Genomic DNA, 18,396 nt, shown 5'->3' with positions numbered 1-18,396 from the left:
CACTCATAGCTGTAGTGTACACAGAGTGTTTGTAAAGCCATGAAAACAGGCACACTCATAACAGTTACACTCAAACACACCATTACTGAATTGAGTTGTTTCAGAAAATTGTTTTAGACAAAACTAGGAAAAGGCTAAGGGAGTTCATTTCCATTAACTAACAAGAGTTTTTAAACCATTAGAGTGCTGAGATACTGGTAAATGGAATGTCACCCTGACCAGAATGCACTTTTTTTAATACTTCATTTCTAGTGCCAAACCTTTCGCAAGGAAGGCCTCTTAAATTCAGTGGGGGTCAGAAGTTTAGTTTATTCAGCAAGAATAACACTATTAACAGCTACTGCTCTTTCATGTCAACACAGTTAACACCCACACATTCCAACTCTGGTTAATACAGGCCAGCCAAGAAAGATTGGAGTTGCTAAGGGCAGTCATCTCTGCAGGGATATTTTAAACCAGAATTTATACTGTGCTTTAAAAACAATCTAAAAGGATCAATCTACCTTATGAATCTGCTGTAGACATACACAGAGAGAAAGATGGATGGATGAAAGCATATAAGAGCAAGTAAATCTGACTCTCTCTATTGATTTTTGAGAGGACAGCGTAGAGCACTTTGGTGAGGTCTTATATATCACTGCAAAGGACGGAATGCCATTGTGCATACGGTCTGAAGCATGTCAGGATTTATCATGAAGCACTGCATCGCTGTATTCTGTCATTATATCATTTTGTAAATAATCTTGTTTTCACCGTTGAGGGAGGTAGATCACTAAAAATTAAATAATCCTCAAAAGAAAGATTTTCACACAGCTATAAATGAAAACATCTGCTATTACTAAATGAAAAATTGCAGAAGTTTAGTGTACACATGCAGTATTTTTAGCAGGAGAAAGCTGGAATTTTAATAAAGAGCTTTTGAAATCCAAAATGGAAAAATCTGCATATCACAGCATAATCCTCTTCCTGCTTACGTTGCTCTAAATCATAGCAAATCGTAGCAAATCAATGTTTAGTGCTCCCCAAAGCTCTCCAGCGCTCCTACTTGGACAAATGTCTTCAAAGGATATTAAAGAAATCAATCTGGTTTTGATAGCACTTCTTCACCACATGAACACTTTTCTGCAAAGCTGAAAGCTTTCCTCTTAAAACATATTTTAGATAACCAAAAAGGAAAAATAATCACATCAAACTGAATTTTTGCAGGGTCTCTGGGGCTTCTATTGTTATGTAATCATGGCATTTCTTATCAGCTGAAATATTCAGCTAAGTTTTCATCTAAACTATTCATATATCCACTCCCATCACATAAACACCCCCTCATGATGTTCATTTAAACAGGACATTTATGCCATTCTATTAGCAATTTCTTCATATGCTTTTCTTAATTTAGCAAGAGGAAACAATTCTATTATTAGCTAGGGTTACACGGTAGGTCATTTGGAAAACACAGCTGCTTTAAATAATAAAAAGACTTGTCATTTGTTTTTAAAATAAAAGCTCGCTAACTGAACTGTAAAGCTGTGACTGCCGTAGCATATATTGGTGTCCCAACAGATTAGCAAGCCTTTAGCCAGCACCCAGGCAGATAGAGCATACACCCCACCCTTGCCAACACATCTCAGAGACAAACCTAATGGAAAAAACAATTTACCTTCTTCAGTTTCATGCCACACAATTCCTTCCAAGTTCACGCTGGTCCCAGGCTCACAGGGTCCAAGGCATTCGGGTTCTGTTACTACTCCAACCTCGCAAGTGTTTACACCCACTGAACGTGTCCGTACCAAAAGCTGCTCGACTGGTGCTGCAATATTGGATGAAGATGGGGAAAAGTAGGAAGGCAGAATCTGAGGTGTGATACTGCTGGAAATCGGAGGTGGAGGTGCAGGCACTGTAAACAGGGGATCAACCTGAAAACAACAGACAAACTTACTATAATGGTGCTGTGAGAGTTAAAAAAATAAAAATAAAATAAAATAATATGAAATAAAATACATACTTTTTTTTTTAAAGTAATAGAAAGTCCAGTTTGCCAAGATTGCAGTTCTTTATGTAGGGATTTGGTGTATCACAGATAATTTCAGTCTTATGAGCTCAAATTTTTTGGCATTAGCCCAAATGCCGCACATGAGAAATTAGGTACAAAAATATCTATTATACACGCTAAACAAGGCAACTTGCTAAGTTTCTACTAGACTATTCCCTGTTATCATAGACAATTACTATGAAATAATAATAAATTTTTAAAACAAGGATTAAGTTTACTTTTTTCTTGGCACTGACAGAGATTGATTTCTGGATGGAAATTAATTTTGTGAACTGGAAACTTCATTTTCTATTTACAGAAAAAAAATTATAAAGACAGGTACAAAGACACAAATCCTATTCTTTCATGTGTATCATAGAGAAATTGGTAGTTGGAACAATTCTAATATCCATATGGCAGCAAATACAATCTCTTGTCATCCCAATCATTTAAAATACATTAGGATGACCCACCTAGTATGTTATAGATAGCATTTAGATCTTTCTACTTGGAGTAACAGAGAGGACTTATACAAGAATCAAGCCAAACCATCTAATTTCTCAGGGTTTCCAAAATGCATATTTAGAAGAATGCATCTTGCCAGACAATCAGTTGGAACACAAGACAACTCACAGAGACAATATCAACATATGAACTGAAGAAGTTATCTCTCCCATACGACTTCCAATCTACTCAGGAGCAGATTCTCTGTAGAAATAGAGGATCAAATGTCTTCCATGACCATGCTGTTTTTAATTTTGGACCTCATAGGAAGACTCAACAGAGAAGACATAATGACTCACTGTACATCATCCAGGCTTTGCTCAAATGTATAATAACACAGGACAAGGTTAATTTTTCTGCTTGTAAAGCAAAACGGGGATACAAATAAAAGGACAGACTAAAAGGTATTACACATGTATCACACATCAGCCCACTTCATCAGATGGACACTTGTTGTAATGAGAACATAAAATGACAAATTAGGAAGAACTTTTTAAAAATTGTAACAATTGTTATCATTGGCCTTTGTAACAATTCTGGGTTTTTTAGCATTATTCATAGAAGCAAACCAAGCACCAAGGCTTTTAATCGTGTGTGCAAGTCTTATGTGTGCTAAATAATTCTCAATAACTTTGCGAAAATATTTTGCATGATCTTTGTGTGACCAGCCTAGATTCTGACCTCAACTACATTAGAACTAAGCAGGAGAGGGGGAGGACCTATAACCACAGTCTTCTCCAAAGTATTCCTCATTAGAGGGGATTCTTTTTATTGAGAATGAAACCTTCAGGTTAGAGGGAAGTAAAAAAACAAACAAATAAACCCAATAAACCAAACAAAACCCAGAACAAATTAACGAAACAACAAAAAACCAAACAAATTTTAAAACCACAAACAAACAAACAACCACAAAAACCCACAACACCAAAACCAAAACAAAACATAAATACTGAAAGCATCCCTAAGGAGTAAAAACCTACTAATACCATCAAAATTCTACTGGTTAAAGCAGAGTTCCTGTGACATAGAACAATGTACTCAAGCAATGGTGTCTTTATTCTTCTCTTTATGCCAAGAGAGTTGCAGAGTTAAATCACAGGCAGAAAGCTTTGCAGAGCAGACTTGAATGCACACAGGAAAGTCAAATATCAACTGACCCCCAGCAGCAGCTGTTACTTGCAGTATCTAATAGCACACATCACACAAAACCACAGCTGTGGATGCTGTGCGTGGGCAGACACTGATCCTGTGCTCTGCAGCTCCTGCTGCCTGGTGCCAAGTGGAGGCACACGTTTGGATGGCACGGAGCCCTGCTCTCTGGCACTGGCTGTGTACTGGTGCTCTGTCAGTGGAACCGGGTCAGCGCGTACCCCCGCATCATTTAGGAGCTCTTAACATACCTTAGCTCAAACCAGAAGAGAACCGGGCTCAGTAGCTGGCAGGTAAATGGAGCCTAGCACTTAGGAAAAGCTAAACCACATCCCATTATAAACCCAAAAAATGCTGATGAATTGCCTGTTTGATAGTTTACATGGTGTTCTGTAAAGCTGTGCAAAACCTCCTACTACACATGCAACATAATTCTTCCGTAAAATAGACTTATCACAAAACCAGAGGAAGAAAATTCCTAAGTGTTTTCTGTGGTCATACTAAACTAGCCAATGTTTTAAATGAATGTAGGCTAAATTGACAGATGTGTTTTCCATTTTTGACTACTATAAACAGTGAGGGGGAGCTAATGAAAGCATGGATCTGACAGTGTATCCTATTAAGTTCTTTGTTACAAATATTTGTGCTCAGTTCTGGTTTATTTAGACCTGCTAATAAATGTTCATGTTTTCCACTAGAAACATTCACTCAGGACAAGGCCAAATAGGGGCGTCTGCACTAAATGGGATTGCTTCTCTGTGAATTAAAATACTAAACCTTTGGCTGAGAAATAAGTGGACACTTACTGTCTCTGAGATACAGGTTCATTGCACAAGTATGTCCTTAGCCACAAGAAAAAAAAACAATAAGTTTAAACATTGCTCCAGATTTCCATGTTTTAAAATTAACCCATCTTGCTTGATAATCATAACAGCACTGCAAAGTGGTGGTTCTTAGAGATCATTGTGGTGACACAATTGTTTTCATGAATTCTCCAAAGGGCACTGATGTAAGCTATTAGAGGCAAAGAGAGGCAGGAAGGCCGCCATCTCCAGTGGAAAAAAAGGCACATAAGATTAACATCTGGTGGTGGCAGTCTGTCAAACTGAGGAAAGTTAATGTCAAGAACAGATGCTCTGCAGTTTCTCACTGTTATTTTTTCGTTATTATTCCCAGGTGTTGGCGCATACTGAGCAGCAGCCTTGCTGTTTATCACACAAGAGATTCCAATATGAGATTGAAAATCTGAATCTGAAGAAGACTATTTACATAGATGCTCTCTTTAGACACACAATCAAAGGAGTACAAAAAGATAAAAATATCCAAGCAATATTTTCTTCACCTAATTCCAAGAGCTTTTGAGAGCTGATTGGTGACAAAGGCTACAAAGCTGCAGTGTTATTCATGGCAGTTTTCCACTGCCAAGTGTTTGATCGTATCAGGGAGCTATGATGCTTCGTAGCAGAAAGCTCACAGAAAATGAAGGCCGCCTGCCAAGCAATGTAGTCACTGGTCTGTTTTGGTGTTTTGGTGACTGTATAACATTCATCAGTAGGAGGAAGCACACATGAAAGAAAAAGGAAATAACGTACCAACAAGAAATAGGCAAGACTTTCTAAAAAGCAAGGTTGCCATTCAGTTACTCAGGCACTTTACATGCTGGAATCAAGTTCTGTGTATCAAAACTCACCTTCTTGATTTAATGAAGGTGTGTCTTTGAAGATATATCTCAATGATAACATAGTTTACCTATCTAAGACCAAAGTGGGTCAAACACTATTGCAGTGTCATGCACCAGGTGATTTTGAAATGTACATGCCAAAAAAGCCATTTAATCCATCCACCAACACAGCCGGGAGAAAGGCAGAGGAGCAGGTTTCAGGCTAAGTACAAGCTCTTCCCAGAAAGCACCACTTTTTAAATGGTGAAAAAAAGAAAAATCTACTGTAAGCACTCCCAGTGGGAATGTCTGCCCTAATAGAAAGAGTATGAAAGGAAGATCTGAATCCTATTATAGGATCTAACTAAAAAACCAAGCTTGGCCCTTTGCAAACCTAATTCCTCCCTCTAGAAGACAGCAACATAAAGGCAGAAAGGACTAAGAAACTTCCAGCCTCGAAAATTACATTGACAAGTTCTTTAGAGTTATGAATTAATAAATCACAGAATCACTATGTCTGCAAAAGAAAACAGGAAATAAAGGAATTCAGCCTTATCTGGAAGTTTTGAATCCTACAAATTGCTTTCTTTAGATTTTAAGGTGAAAAGGAGACAAACTTACTTATACATAAAGTATACTTGCCTCTATCTTAATTTTCTAAAGTAACATGATTCCAGAAGACGTCATTGTAGTCTCATGCACAACATCATGAATCAGAAGCAATTTTAATGAAATTAACCGAACTGCTTTGGAAGAGAACAAATATGGGAGAATGTGACATGAGAAAAATGTCTGTGTGCTCAGAAGCATGTCTGCACTTCCAGATAACTCTCCTCATGCTACAGACCTTGCCCCAGAGAATTTACATATTCAAAACTGAAAGCTATTCCTTCATATTCTACTATGTAACAGGAATTACCACGTGAAGAATCTCCATTTTTTCTCAAAGATCTCATTTGCATCTAAGTTCATACTAAGCTTTCAATACAGGAATACAGGGAACAAGGAAGAATAGGCCCCCTTGTACCAAAGATATTCTCTGTCACTAGCATCAGCCACATTAACCAGCAAAAGCTCTGCAAACTCATCTTTTGACAGTTGCATGTTCTTTTTATATGGTGGCCTCCAGACGTCCTCAGACTCTAGGTGACTACATGACATTATGGATTTGCAGCACCTCCACAGACATGATAATGCCGGTATTTTATTTTTAGAACAGTATTAATGGAGACTATGATGAAAAGTCAAAGTTCTGAGCAGGGTCTGGTCTAATGCAGCACAACAGTGCTGAACAACAGGCAAGGAAACTTCCTTGTCCTCTCTTGAATCCTCTCTTGGATCTCCGGGTCTAGCTCAGATGAGTGGGATTTCCCAAGCCATTCACCCATTTTACTGTGAGAGAGATTAGCATTTGACAGCTGCCAGTGATAGCCTTTTGCCAAGGCTGAGTCTGTGAAAAATTGTATGTCAACTCTAATGCTTGGCAGAGTTCTGGGAGGATGCCCAGATCACCACCTGCATATTTCTTGTAGAGACATTTCTCCTCATTCAGCCTATGTAAATCACATTCGTTGAGATAATTGTATCTAAAACACTTTACTGCATTGAATCTTGATTTTTCCTAGTCAGTCTGTACTTCCAAACTTTTCTTCAATCAGCCACGAAGCTTTTCATACACTAAGCTTTAATACAAAAAGAACAAGTACTAAAATTCCCTCAGGATATCTGTCCTGTGTAGAGAGGTACACTATTCTACAATCAAGAAAGGAATTTATTCTGAACAGTAAAGGAAGAAATTTCTCTGTATTGTCTGGGGCTAGATAGAAACTGTCTAACGATATCCAGTATCTGTCAGTGTCATGCAACTGAATATGGTAAAAAACAAGGCATGTCCACTTGATGGTGAAGGTTAGATACTGCTTTATGAAGTTATATGAGCTTTTAGAAGCTTTTCATTTTAACAATGACAATCACTTCTTTTTATTCCAAGGTTTCTGCTACGCTCAAACTTTCAGGGTTCTGAGCCTGAAAATAGATACAGTATTTGCTTAATAGGTCTCATAGCATTATAAATAAAATATTACCCTCAGTGTTTATTTCTAATACATGAGAGACTTCAACCTGAGAAAGGAAGCATGGCTGGTCCATGACAAATCAAGACTACAAGAGACCAAGGAAAGTTTTCTCATTCTCAATTGTATATAGGAAGATCATGTTTAACTTGCTGGCATTATCATTTAACTGCTCCACTGCAAATTTTCATTCCTAATGTCCAAACAAATAATGACCTATGACTCCAAAGCAGAAGTTCTCCACTGATGGTTTCAGTTACTTGATGATGCAACCACAGTCTGGTGGAAGAGCAGCCATTTCAGCCATTCCGGAATAGAAGACATTTAATAAAACATTGTGAGTTTTTCCAGGACTCCAGTACAATATACAATAAAGTGGCAACAGAACTCAGAAGAGAAATGGCTTAGTTGTACTTTTTTTTACTTTCTGCATGTGAATAGCCCACTGTTGCCTTTTACCCATTTGCTGACCACTCACTTTGCCAGTGAGGAGTTGCACACATTATGACTGAGGCAGTTCCTTCCTGAATTCACTGATTTTTTGTTAAGAAAAATTGTCTAAATTTCTCTTCTGAAAGGTTATGAAGGACCTTCTGTAATCCTACAAAACAGAACTGAAGTTCCTTGATGACCTATGTATACCAGAAGCTTTAATGGGCCTGCCTACATTCTTATGGATGGCAATTTTAGCATGTTCCAAAAATTGACCATTTGACTTAATGGACCCATATTTATTTCTATCTACAGACCTTAAAATTTTTAATTTAAAAAGCTCTTAGGCTTTTTAGACAAGACGTATTGTTCTCTGACAAACATATTCCTGTATTATTGCCTCAGAAGTCTCTTTCTTGTGTTTTTTTTTTGACATGGTATAGGAGCCATATCAGTTAGGTTTTTTCCTGTATTCATTTGACCTTAAATATTCACAGTATGAGCTACAAACACCAAGTGTAGGATATTGTGTCCTAATTTTATTTAAAGAAGACAGTATTATTACTTTCAAAATTTGCTTACCTACTAGCCTCAAGTCTGAGGCCATTCAGTTTAGGTAGAGAAGAGAAACCCAGATTTAGTGTTCTCTTAGTTCTTTTTCATGAGAGCATCTACACTATCAGCACCCAAGTTATCTGATTAGAGGTTACCTAACAGACAGACAAATCTTGTCCTTTCAGTGGCTCAGAATTCAGGTCACCTTGAGTTCTCTCTTTGCATGTCCCTATCTCAACAATAGTTTTACCTGTTGATTTTGCCTTAGTACGTCAAGATCCTCATTAGCTTGCTTTCTAGGAGGGCAAACACAGACAAAAGTTTGTATTTTAAGACTTTTAGTAAGGATTTTTCATTCTTGTGCTGCTGAAAAAGAAGGGAGGCATGCAAAGTACCTCATTTCATCCAGAAAATCCCAGACACCATTGTTGAAATGCGTTGTGTTTGCCTGTGTCTTTTCTTATACTCTCATAGACTATTTTTATAGTGTACCAGCATGATCAACACATACTACAAACAAAGCTCCCTTTCTGTTCAAATAGAGCAAAAGAAATTGACAGTCCAAGTATTCTGCTTTTCATGTGATATTTTCTCCAGTTATTTGCACCTTCTAGGATGATCTGTGCATATCCTTTCTATTCCACCCACTGCATAACAAAACAAACAGAAAGAAACATTTTTGAATGCTTGGTAGAAATTCAAATATCTTGTTCATAAAAATAAACCTAATCTAAGCTGTCATTAAATCATGAAATGGCTCTGGCAGTTGTATCAAACTATATAGACATGTACAGACCTTTGAAGAAATGAAACTGCACTTTATCAAGTGTGATTTATAAGCAACACTGATTTAGCTGGGAGATAACACTGCTGTCTAATCATTAGTAGTCAGACAACAGCCATGTGAACACATCAATTATGGGCCACTGCCAAAAGCCCTTGAGATCCCAGAGATTAACAGCCAATCCTCTGTTTTACAAGCTCACATCAAAAAGAATATTAATAAGAGGAGGGGCAATGTGAAAGCTTGTCAGAGTAATTCACGCACTAAAACAAGGCATTTTTCCCTTTGCTCTGTCTTGAACTGGTCCATGAAAAAAGCTGGCATTAGCTAAAAAGCATGAAGCTGCCAATTTCTCAGAAAATGTTTTTCATTAACATATGTGAAGTTGTGAAAGGCTGGAAAAGCTCTATTTGGTGGACAAAGGCGACAAGTTCTGTGTATTGCTTTCCTGAATGTATCGATCCTGCAACTATTATTCAGATATTTGGAAATGAACATCCGTACATAGAAGCATTTGATGACTTTTCTCATCCTCAAAACCAGATCTATTTACCATTATATACATATTAGCTAGACTGCATTACTCTGTATTGCTAATGATTTTGAAAAACTGAAGTAGAAATACTACCAAGTCATTTTCAGGTTTATGTGTGTCTTCAAATCCACAATTATGCCTTTCTTATTGACTTCTATGGAGTGTGGTTGACTAGAGGTTTACCCTTCTTGCATATAAATGAATGGAAATAAGCCAAGAATGTAACTCCAAAGGGAACAGTTATTCCTCTGTACAAAAGTAAACATACCTATAAAGATGGACCTCAAACAACTTGCTGCTGACATTTTAAATATAGCACTTTTAGCTGGATGGTTTAGTCCCTTCACTGTCCTCCCTCTCTGGACTCTACTCAAGGGTCTAAATATAGAGAGGTTTCACAGCATGGCTGCAAACAACCTGAATCTGATCCGCCAATACTGTGTATTTAAGGGAAGAGAGAATTTATTTGTGGGGAGCAACCTTTATAAAAGCTATCTCAGTTACTGCCAGTAATTAACCTCTGAGCAAAGAGGGAGCAAGAAGCAGGAACCTTTTAGACTCTTCACTGTCCCAGAGCCAGTAGCTTTAGGCACAGCTCCAGAATATATATTCTGTTCTGACATGAACCAGTTTTAAAAGTTCCCACTTTGCCGTGGTCTTCCAGACAATCATTCCCTTCATGTTTCTTACATGGAGTACCACACATCTCATATCCTACTTCAGGATGGCATATTTTTAAGTAAAATTGACACAGCTAAGAGGGTCTTAGCTACTCGAGGAAGCACATAAAGGCACCAAGTATGTCAATAAACAGATTGATATTGTGGAACTCCTCCTTTGGTAAACAGCTGGACTAAGGAGGTATCAATCCCAGACTGTTCAGGAAGCCATGGCAATACTGGCTTCCACAGTTTTACTGCCCCAGGGACACCTGTAATGACAATTTTAACTAAGGGTTCAGTCTTGTATCTTGCAGGATCTGACCTAAATCCCACAACTCATCTCATACTTTTGGTGGTATTCATCTTGACGCATCAGTTCATTGCATAAAGTCCATGAGAAAGTGTGGCAGTGACAGCTCAGTCTGAAATCAGCTTCTGCAGAGGTGGAACCACAGCTCCCATGTAAGCCTTACACCAAAGGGCACAGAACTCTCTCCCACAATCATTCTGTCAGCACATGCAGATGGCAACTGCGCTAAGGAAATAGAACATCCTAAATTCACTCGATTAAGCATCAGTGAGCTTAATCACATAGCTTAATATGTTGTGTAAGAGTCCCCTTGTTCACTCAGGTTTATACTTATTTTCCCGTAGCAAAAGAAACGTCTCAAACAAAACAGGCCCTTTAAGGGCCTGATGGATCACCTGTAGCTTAATGGCTGACACAATTTTAGAAAAATATTTTTTCTTGTCCTAGATGTGTTTTTGGAACAGATTTGTTTTAAAAAATTATCTCTGAAAAATATGGGAAAAAGAATACCATGCTATGAGCTTCACCCTAAAATATCTCAAGGTTTTAATTTCAGTGTGTTCCCTCTTTCTGTCATTCTATGATGTGATCTTGCAATTCAATTGCTTCAAAGCTAACCTGAGGAAACACTCATCAGGAAGACCTTGTCCAAAGCAGTAACTTTGTAAGGACAGCATTAACACAAGAAAGTAATTCAACCACTGTATAACTGCTAATTTCCAGGAAAAAAAAAAAAATCTGATTTATAAAAAAATTTAAAAAAAAAAAAAATTTATTAAAAGGTCATGTTTTTGTTAAGCTGGCTGACACAGTAAATTTGTTTTCCAGGTGTTCTCTAACATTGTTTTCAAATTTGAATAATGAACTATACATAATAAAATAAAAAATACAAACCAATACCAAATGTTGAAGTTAATGCACCAAGTGACATGAGTTTAGTTTCACAGGAGTGGCCTGCCACTATCCAGCAAATTAAAAAGACAACGTTTATCTATTTTTAGACTCTTTCAAAAGGGGCCAAGACTTTCTAAATTCCCAGCTAAAATACGTCATTTTCAGAAAGAAATCCATGAGCAGTCTTTGTACAAAAATGTGGGAATTTTCAGATTAGATCTCTTAAATCACCACTGAAAATGTTAAGAGCATAAACAACTAACATAGCATCTGGATCAACAGGATTCTACCAGAAAAGCAGACTTTAGGTGACCGCAATGACTCCTATATTGGCTCAAACTATGCTGTCTAAGTCACTACTAATAAACACAGGATAAAAGAGTAAGTGCAAAGAAACCCTTTTATAAAGTGGAGGGCAGTACTTAAATCAATTAAGTTATTTTTGTGGCAGTCCTGTACAAAGTGCTCTGCAGGTTCTACCCAGGACCACTCTCAAGGAAGCGTCAAAACAGTATAGACAGGAGTGCTGTAAAACAGGGAATGCATTAGAATGGAATAATTGGATGACAGCCCTAATACAGAGCTCCTGATGATGCACAGCAGCACAATCTTTATTCCAAGCAACACTGGTTACTTTTCAAATTTACTATTAGAAAGGTTTTCAACACTAACTGTGTCAAGCTCTAAACACTTATTTGCTTTAAGATAGTGTTAATGAGTTGGCTAATCACACAATTTTATAGTTCTATAATGTACTGTGCTGTAAAAATTAAATCAGTGTTTATTACACCTCTGCTGCTTTTGCTTTCCTTCTCATTGGACTGACTCTTGGATGGATTAAATGGATTAAAGCAGGAAAATAAAAAGTGCACCAGTTGACAACACTTCTTGGTATGTATGTAAACAGTATTTTAGCTCAAAGCCTACCTGTGAACAAAGTAATTAAAATAATACTTTCAGATACTGAAATTGAGGACGTTTATTTTTCAGTTTTGAGGGAACTGCTTAGATTTTATTTGCTTCTGGAATTTCCTTCCTCTTGGACATTAAAACCAACCTGCTCAGTTTTCCTTTCCCTATCTCAAATATAAAAGACAACATACAACTGAGTTTATATTTTTGCAAAATTACACGTTTTTGCGAATTCTTTGATGTCAAAAGTGTTTCTGTGACAGACCTTGATGCTGAACTGTTAAAACTGCATTGAGAACAAAGCTTCCTTTATCACTAGAGAATCAATATGACTAATGGCCAACCACAAAAGACTGGATCAAAGATACCTGAAGATGCATTGCTTGTTTGAGGAGAGAGAAAGAAGGCACACACATACAGACATTGGAAAAATCATACACCCAAGATACAGAGGTAGAATTAGTGGATCTCTGAATACAAAGAACTTCGTACACATTCTTATATTTCAACCTAACTTTTCCATAGAGGAAAAAATAGCAAAAAAGAATTGGATAAACACAACCTTCTCTGATTTCAATAGGCTTGATATAGAAGGTTCTCCTCTCTTACACAGCAAAGAAATATATATTTAAGCTACCCTAGACTGGATTAATTTGAATATTTCCCGAAGACTGACCACTTGCTTTCAGTATTGTTTATAATTAGAAGAGAACGATCATGTGTTTTATTAAAATTAGTGTCACAGCACTTGAATTCTGATGAGTATTTGTTTACTGCTCCATAGAACAAACAAAGTATCTGTTGTTCTGCCCCCAAACAGCTGAAAATTATTTTGTATTCCCAAATCATGGTAAAGAGTCTGATGATAATATAGGAATAGATACAATCATGTATTGCTCTATGGCATGGCATGGCTAATTTTCATGCCCATATCATGAATGGGTAATGTCAGAACTTGCTTTGTGGTCTTAAAATCTAGGAATTCTGAGATCATAGACACATTTGGTTTGGTCTGTATGTAGGCACTAAAAGCCACTTTTGAAGGAAATATTCAGTAGCAAAATATATTGACCATTTTCAATAACTCTATGGTCTCACAATCTCAATTCCACTGATAATAAAATGAAGATAGCTTTTCCCCCCCCCTCTTCCTTTCCTCAGTGTATTGCAAAGCTTATGGCTAGACGGTGTACTTTATTTAATTAGAACTTAAACCCCAGAACTGATGTCAGATTTTCAAGATAGCTCACAAACCAAAACAAGGCGCCAGATGTTCCAAAGGACAAAGCACATTGGGTACATGAGCTTTCCCTCAGATCCTCATAAGGACAAAAGGAGGTGCTAGCCTGTTCAAAAAAATCTTGCCAAAGTTGTAGGTGTTAACCACATTAAAAACCTGTCCTTCATAAATGAAGTCATAATGCTTCAAAATGCAATTTGGTCCTTGGAAGACGAGTGAAATCACCAAGCATCGAAATATTTAGACCAAATTCCACTTTTTATTCCAAAAAAAAAGAATATTGTACTTAATTTTCCCTCTGTTTGAGGGCAATTTTAGGGGCAAAGAAGAGACTGTTTCTTGACTTGTTTTTTTCCTTAGTATCACACAGAAAATTTTCGCGTGTTTTTTGTTCCGCTTGGTTTTTTGCACGTGTTTGTTCTAAACAAAATAAAGACAACTAAAACTGGGATAGGATAGGATGCCAGTGGATAACTGATAAATGATACTGGGTTTCCTTTTGCCTCACACAAGACTTCAGCTTAGTCCAATACATCACACAAGCACACGAGAGAAGGATGTATTGGATTTTTCTGCTACACTCACATTTGCATGAAAAGGAGCAGTCAAACGAAAATTAAGCACTTAAACAGCTTAAAAAAAGCACTGGTTCAGAATACTGTACTTCAATAAAACATTCATTGTGATTCAATGCTTGGCAAATGACATTGCCATCACATACTAGTAGAAGAACCGTGAAGAATAAATGCTGTCTGAAAAAGAGGCTTGTACTTATGCAGCGCTAATGACCATCTAAAAGAGCGATTCTGCATGGTTACATCCTCTTTGAGATTCACAGCTGCAGCTTCACAAGAGCAGTCATACATCATAATCTGCAGCCATTTTAGGCTACCCCTGTGCTTTGGAGTGCAATACGGGAACTAAGGAACTGCTAATCTGTAAAGTTACAATTAAAAACAACTTTATTCAGTGGTGATGAGTGAATGTGATGACCCACCTTCCCCTTAAGGGTGGGTCACCACACTGAGGAGGAGGTGGTATTTAAATTTTAATACTGACAACACCCTTGACTGTAACAGCAGTGACACACAGGGAAAAGAGCTCCACATTTAGTTTCACTAGAGAGAAAACATACTCATTATTAGATTTTGATTTCTAATTCAATATAACAGTGGCACAGAGTAGCACACGAGCCGTTCTTTCAAAAGGTCAGATAACTGCATTTTAAGATTATAACACTCACATTTTAATTAATGTGAAGGATTTGCTTATTGGACAACATGCTGATCCTATAAACATCATTAATTAACTGAGATGCAGTGACTTTTCAGAAAGTTAACAGCTTGGGAACAAACAGTACGTCACCGTACTTTGAAACTAATAATCAAAGGCTGTATTATTATTTTCCCCTAGATTAACCACAGATTTTGCAGGCAAACCAGAGACAGCCTCCCTTTCTCTACGCTCAAGATTCGCAGCTACACCCATCCACGAAAATCTTTCCTGCAATTATGCACACTTCTTTAAGCTTAATTTTATGGAAGTAACTGTGGCTCTCAGCACAATACACGGCGTATAAAACAACACTCTGGATCTTAAATTAGATTAGACAAAGGAGAACCGTCTGGAAGCTGCTGTCATTGCTAGGCTTGCTTGCCTCACGCATTAAATACCTTTGTCTCTATAACTACTTTAAAGCGCATTTCTCAGATCAGGTCAATCAAGCTGCCCCTCCACTGCCCTGTAAATGGCATCTGTCATCATCCTAGTAATTCCCACATATCTGTATGTACAAATTTGGATAAGGAAACATTGGAAGAAATGGGGCTGGTGCCAGTTTGATTAGTTAAGAGTTCAACCAGAGGTTAACTGTAGCCAGGAAAGAAAGATAATTTTGATTTCAGCCCTCAGTACTTATACAGTCAATACACATCTCTTGCGTTTCTTAGGCTTCTCTTGAGGAAAGTAGCTTGAAACCCAAGTAATTACACCCATAAGCATCTCTATGCTGGCATACTGAAGGAAAAACTAACTCTTCAGCAATTAGTGCCATAGCTTTTTCTGCACTATGAAAACACATCTAACAGGAAGGAACTTACAAACGTTTGTTGATTTATAATGGTTACAGAGAAGCTACATTTCAGCATTTAACACAGCACCATCAATAGTATCTGGCCTAGGCCACAGAGAGAAATAAGGCAAGAGTCACTTTGGTGCTCTTGCACAAGATGGGCGACACAGTCAGTGGAGAGACTGTCTTTCCCTTGCCAAAGGCTTACACTCACTTGCTTCCTATTCCTTTACAAAGAGATGATTTTTAATTTCCTCAACACTGAATACCTTATGGAAAGCTACCCAACATGTATTAGATGCAGAGGAAAAAAATGTCACAGTTGGAGCCTGCAGCTCCTTGTGCTAGTACCTGTATGCTTACCTATTTCCATAGGTTATCATAAATTATTTCATTGGCTACACAAGACAAATCAACAGACCAATGAAGGAGCAACAGACTGTTAAACATCAAGATGAGGCTGTTCCTATCTCGAGCCAGCAACAGCAAATATTTTCCAGAGTCTGGTGGTATGAAAACAGTGGCCAGAAAAGAAAACCAGAACAAAACCACAGCAACAAAAACCAAAACAACAACAAAACAGACAACAAACAAACAACAACAACAACAAAAAATCCCAAACTCCTCATGACCAGATGTTCAATCTCCCCCTCTGCCAAAAAAAAAAAAAAAAAGGTTCCCCTGAAGAACTTAGTGTGAATTTTCATCTAAGTGAGCTTCATTTATATCAAGTGACTCAGTTACAGCTCCAACAATTATGCCCAAAAAAATCTTTCCTTCTCGCCATCTGTGACATTCTTCCTGGTTATATCCAGAGCACCTAGCCATGAGACAGCCAGATAAGAATTTCAAATGTTGCTAAAGAGATGATGCTAAAGAAATGGAGAGTTCCAAAGCAGGACAGCAGAGACAGGGATTTCACAATTAGGTTTCTACAAGCACTGTCCCTGCAGATTAATGAAAGCTTTTAAAAAAGGAAAGCCCTGACAAAGTGTTCCAGATACACAGCTTACCCTCGAGACTTCAGTACATTTTTGTGGTTTCACAACACACTTTCCTATTAATTTGGAAATACTTTTCTCAGTAACCAGCTGATAAGTTCACAGAAACAACAGGGGAGACAGACAGAGTACAACATGGAACCAGAGACTTTACTCCATATACAACCTGTCAAATGAAGAGGGGAGTCTTGAGGAAACTTTTCACCTTACATTCCACCCCTTCTACTAACACTGAATGTAGAATAAGATAGGAAAAATATTAAAAGGCACTACAATGTGCAAGGAACAAAAGTATCTCACAAATTCAATAAAAAGTCCAAATAATCATTCATCTTGTGGGAAAGAGGAGAAAGAACTATACATAAAGTAGTGATGCCTTTCATGAAGAAAGTATGCAATGTAATGCTTACTTTTTTAGTAAATTTCTGTTTATCCAGGAGATCCCAAACCTCAGTCTAAATGCCCAAATAAACTCAATAGACTTAAGTTGCAGTCACATATCCCTTAACAGCTGATGTAAATAGAAGTGAGGGTATCAAAGCTAGGTATCATCACCAGCCCCACCACACCTATTCTGGAGATCACTGCCTTTCCCTTCACATTGTCTGTGTACCCTCCCCTTTCACCACAGTCAACGTGGACACTAGGTTAGAAAAAGCACACTATTGTGGGTCACCTGGACCTTTTCTTGAAGCAATCTAGGGAATGTTCCACCTTGTAGAAATACCCCTAAGTGATATGCATTGGTAGTATTCTGGGAAGATGCTGTTATAATCCACATGGGATTACAGCTCAAGTTTCATTTTCAGAAACCCAACAAAACTGTTCCACTGATACCTGCAGGCTGAGGCATGCTCTGATCATCAGCTTCCAGTTTTGTCCTGGCACTGCTCCATTTCTACCCATGCCACAGATACGGGTTCACTGCTTAGCCAGATGCAAAGACTAAGGTACAGCCAAGACTGGTGAAGACACTCTTGCATGAGCACTATGCAAAACCTTTTGTGGGAGAACTGAACAAAACCACGATTTTTTTGTCCAGAACTAAAGAAAACAAGATTTACTATAACCCACTTTCACAGAGGAAAAGCCAGACTGAAGAACTTCTGTAGTGCTGAAGAGGAGTTACTCTTGGATATCCTGGTTCCTCTGAGTGCAGCCTAACTTAGATCAAGCCAAAGGAAATATGTTTTCTTACTCTAAAGACATTGTAATGATGCTTTGCTCTCACACCAAACCAACAAATGCAGTAATTCAACTCTAAAGTGGGCTACAAGCTTGATTTTAAATAAAGCTGCAAAAAAGATTAATTTGACCTCTAAGTAATATTTCCTCTCTGCTCATAGCCTGATCTGTTAGCAAAAGCTTTACAAATTTAGTAACGACTAAAATAAATTAGCCTAAGTACGTGACAAACCTGGTACACTGACTTGAAGCTTCCACATCAACTGACCTTCTCTAAGTCAAAACACTGAAAATACTGAAAGTACAAGAATGAACAACAGAAGTCTCACGCTCCTCATCCGCAGAGCAGATTTTTATTCACAAAAGCAAACACAGTGACTTATTGTGCAACAATGGCAAGCCAA

The 18,396-nt window shown here is 37.7% G+C and overlaps 1 protein-coding gene across 4 annotated transcripts in view; it reads right to left on the bottom strand.

Moving 5' to 3' along the window:
* Positions 1 to 18,396, bottom strand: part of ZNF608 (zinc finger protein 608) — an 82,362-nt gene that overhangs the window by 44,275 nt on the left and 19,691 nt on the right. For all 4 annotated transcript variants that reach the window (XM_077171264.1, XM_077171265.1, XM_054652312.2 and 1 more), the window contains exon 3: positions 1,655 to 1,910. In XM_077171264.1, the coding sequence (XP_077027379.1) occupies positions 1,655 to 1,910 (256 nt within the window). The remainder of the gene's footprint in view (positions 1 to 1,654; positions 1,911 to 18,396) is intronic.

This window comes from Agelaius phoeniceus, chromosome Z (genome assembly GCF_051311805.1).
Source record: "Agelaius phoeniceus isolate bAgePho1 chromosome Z, bAgePho1.hap1, whole genome shotgun sequence".
Lineage (NCBI taxonomy): Eukaryota > Metazoa > Chordata > Aves > Passeriformes > Icteridae > Agelaius > Agelaius phoeniceus.
Note: the sequence above shows the minus strand (reverse complement) of the source record. Positions and strands in the feature narration are given on the sequence as shown.